This window comes from Artemia franciscana, chromosome 1 (assembly GCF_032884065.1).
Source record: "Artemia franciscana chromosome 1, ASM3288406v1, whole genome shotgun sequence".
Classification (NCBI taxonomy): domain Eukaryota; kingdom Metazoa; phylum Arthropoda; class Branchiopoda; order Anostraca; family Artemiidae; genus Artemia; species Artemia franciscana.
This window is the reverse complement of record NC_088863.1, coordinates 50933058-50936750: the sequence shown is the minus strand read 5'-3', so window position 1 is coordinate 50936750 and position 3693 is coordinate 50933058. Positions and strand designations below refer to the sequence as shown.

General features: G+C 31.1%; 1 protein-coding gene across 1 annotated transcript; it reads right to left on the bottom strand.

The window, feature by feature from the left end:
- Positions 1-749: 749 nt before the first annotated feature.
- Positions 750-1175, bottom strand: LOC136033282 (uncharacterized). The gene has a single exon (XM_065714083.1). It carries the CDS (start codon positions 1173-1175, stop codon positions 750-752), a length of 426 nt encoding a protein of 141 aa, XP_065570155.1.
- Positions 1176-3693: the final 2518 nt, after the last annotated feature.

The following is a 3693-nucleotide window of genomic DNA, read 5'->3' as shown; positions in this document are numbered from 1 at the left end:
TAAGCGTTCATATTTTAAGTTTTTTAGGATGTATATTTATTACAGAATTGGCATTTTTTATGGTACGACGAAACTAAAATTTGGTAAGGTTAAAATTTTTGCGATTTTATTTATTCCATGTTTTTCCCCCTTTTTTTGTTTTTAAATTCGCATTTTATTTGGCAATAAACTGTAGGTTGAATTTCAATTTGTCTCCGAAAAAAAAATAAGAATTTATTTATTTATATAAAAGGAGTTTAATTCAAAAGATAATCTAAGGTTTTTAAGGCTTGCTTTTATAAAAATTAGGGTAATCAGTTTTATTTATAGACATATTGGGTTTGCAAAATACTTATTATTATACTTGTAAGCAAAATTTTAATTTTATTAAAAGACACACATAGGTTAGTTATTATGCTATTAGTGACGTCCAGAGTTATTAAGCTTATAGCAATGGTATATACATACATATATATATATGCTGTAACTACTCCCCGTCAATATAGTTACCTGTTAATTGTATTATCTATTTTATTTTCTTGTTACAAATTCTTCCAGATCCCTTTAGGTAGTTTTTTGGTCGAATTTAATTTCGATTACTATTTCATAGTAATTTTCTTCGTTTTTCGACCTTGCATTGAACAAAATTGGATACTTGTTGCTCCGAATTTCGGCTCCGAATTTCGTATTTTTAAAAACAGATGTTAGGGAGGGGTAAAGTTTTTTCGCCATCCTTCTTAGCCTGGAGACTCTTCTTATGTTTACTAATGTCAAGTGAGGCTTCCAACATTCCTGGTTTGCGAGTTGTATACCGCTTTTACTGACTTCTTCATTAATTTTTCTAAAACGGGACTTAAGCGCGCTTTGAATTCCTTCTCATTATTTAATTTGGCATATAAAATTTGTTCAGAAAATTCTCCGACGCCTTGAAAGTCAAGTTGTATTTGGTTTTTGCTAAATTCTTTCTGAAATTCTGACATTGCCCTTGTGAAAGCATTTTTCATTAGTTCAACTTCACTATTATTTCTTAGGTGTATAACCTTTAATGTAACGTGGAAAGTGCTGTGTTCAATTAGGGCCTGTGATAGACTAGGATCGTTTTCAATTAAGTGGTTTTGCATCTCTGAGGCCTTTGCCTTTATTTGCGCGCTTTTTACTTGAATGGCGAAAAAATAATTTGGTGGAAGGTTATTCATTTTCCTTGAATTTCTTTGACAGGTGTCACCCAATTTCTAAAAAAATTAAGTTACATCAACTTAATGATTTTTAGGTTGACTTATATTTTTTTCTTTTTTATTATTTAAGATCTAATTTACCGTAAAAGAAATTATTTTAGTATTAACCTACTGTTTAAAAGGAATAGTAGTTAGATTAGATTTGAACAGTCTAATTCACGGTCATTTGGAATACTTAATCTTGGCCCTTGGCCTGAAGTCTGGTTTATGTCAGATTTTAATAGGTGTGGAGTCATAAACGTCAATCGATATTCTTGGCTGATGTTTCCATAAATATCTTCAATGTGTAGTAAATACCGTTTTAGGGTTTCGGGGAGTGTTAGATTAGCCAAAGTGTAGTGAATGTCTGTTTTTCCCATCACTAAACGTATGTTTTTTCTACACAACTCCTTTAAACTTGGATTATTTGGAGTAATACGAACTCTTTTGAAAATCAGTTGTTTATGGAAACATAGCGGACTTATGCAGTTTATTATTTTTTCATATATTAGAATATCTTTCCCTTTTACTAATTTTGACACAATGTTTTCATCTATTGTATAAAACTTACTTATTAAACGTTTTAATCCTTCGTTTTGTTCTAGATATAAGTAATGAATTGAGTTATTGATCCAGTAAGAATTGTGTATATTGTGGTTCTCGTAGATTAAAGAGAAGATTTTCGTCAAATATCCTATAATCTACTTCCATTAGCATTGCTAAGAATTTTAAAGGCCAAGACAACTCAAAATTTTCCTCTGCAAGTGGTGTTAATCAAAAATTTTCACATATTAGGGACGCAATTAGCGGATATTTCTTTGGGGGGATTGAACAAAGAAGTACTGCAAAATTGTATAGAGCGAATCTATGCTTGTATCCATAGTCTTTTCTCATTACCTCTGGCAAAAAGGTACGTATTAGCAATATGACCATTATTTCAATTATCAAATTTTCGCTAGGGATAATCGGAACGCGCAGCAAGGATCGAAGGATATCGTAACGTAAATTTCTTACTGCATTTTTTATAGCTGATTCCAAGATTTTTTCCTTTGTCTCATGGCTTATTTTTAAAAGATCTGGTAAGCTCTGGGTTTTATTTGGAAGCCAAAACTCTCGTCTTGTGGGTATTTGGTTCTGGACGAATTCCACAGGTCTTAGAACATTAGGATCTGTATTGTATAAGGTTCTTTTATACGACATTTTCCCCGGTTAGTATAAGCGATTAGTTGAGTGAATTTTTACCTGAGTTGGGTTCCTTCTGGCTACGGATCAAAAATAATATTTTGTACTTTTAGGATTTAAAATTTTTTGGAAGGTAACTCGTTTTTGTATGCGTCTTTTTTTTATTGTTTAGATTTTTTTCGTCTTAAGAAAATTTTATCCCCCTTTAAGGCATAATCTTGTGCGCTCGGGTCATATAAAAACTTTGTGTAGTACCGGATTTCCTCTAATGGATGATGTACCCCTTCATATTTAGTACAATTTTTATTTTCTTCGATTTTATAGCATATTTTCGGGTTTTTACATTTATCAATTAAAAGGAGATCTGTTTGGGTCGGGCCTTTGCAAAACCAGTAGCGGATATTAAATTTTTGCTGTAATTTTCTTAATGTTAAATGTAGACTTGTTAAGTTTTTACCTTTTTTGCTTTTGTTCAAGTATTTGTTTTTTACTTCCCCTCTTGCAGGTCGATATTTTGGGGTGTTTGCTAATTTTAGCCCATATTTTTACGTGTAAGGTTTAAATTTCGTTAAATCATAATTTAGGTACCAGGCTTCTAATACTTCTTTACCATTTTCGTCTTGAACTAACATTACGGCCGAATAAATTACATTTTCCTTAGCATGAATAATTGAAATAAATTCTGTGTCTATAATTGCTTTGGCCATAATTACGGAGAAAATTAGATAATTAATTAATAGAGGTGGAGTTAGTAACTAATAAAATATTTTTAAAAACTATTTAGGCGCGACCTTAATACCCCGGGGAGGATTGGATAGGGTCCTTAGGAAATTTTTAGTATGAATAATAAGCTGTTCTTACTTTTATCGGATAAATTATCCGAAAATAATTTCAAAAGGTCTTTTATTTGAGTAGAATTACAAGTATTCCTTACAATCTTAATTGAACAAAGTAGATTCGATGCCAAATGTAAATGCCTGTTAGGTATCGCAAGTTATAGCTGTATTAATGACTTTTTTAGCTAAAAGTTAATTTGTTCGATGCCACTAAATTTATTTAATAGCAAAAAAACGAACCAAGAATATGCCCAAAAGGAATATGGGAATGATAATTTAAAAAATTATTGTATAAGCAAATTGGAACAAGTTTGGTTTCGACCACAATTCACGAGGACGCTCGTTGTCACTTGATTATTTGTAATTTTTTTTTAAGGCTAATGATGAACTTTAATTGACTATTGTTTGATGGTTATCTCTATAGGCCTTTATGTTTTGCAATATTTTAATCTTACGTTAGATAAGAGCAGCGACTCCTGTAG

Bases quoted from the DNA above. Each gene is read 5' to 3' on its own strand.
- LOC136033282 (XM_065714083.1), bottom strand. From the start codon at position 1,175: ATGAATAACCTTCCACCAAATTATTTTTTCGCCATTCAAGTAAAAAGC.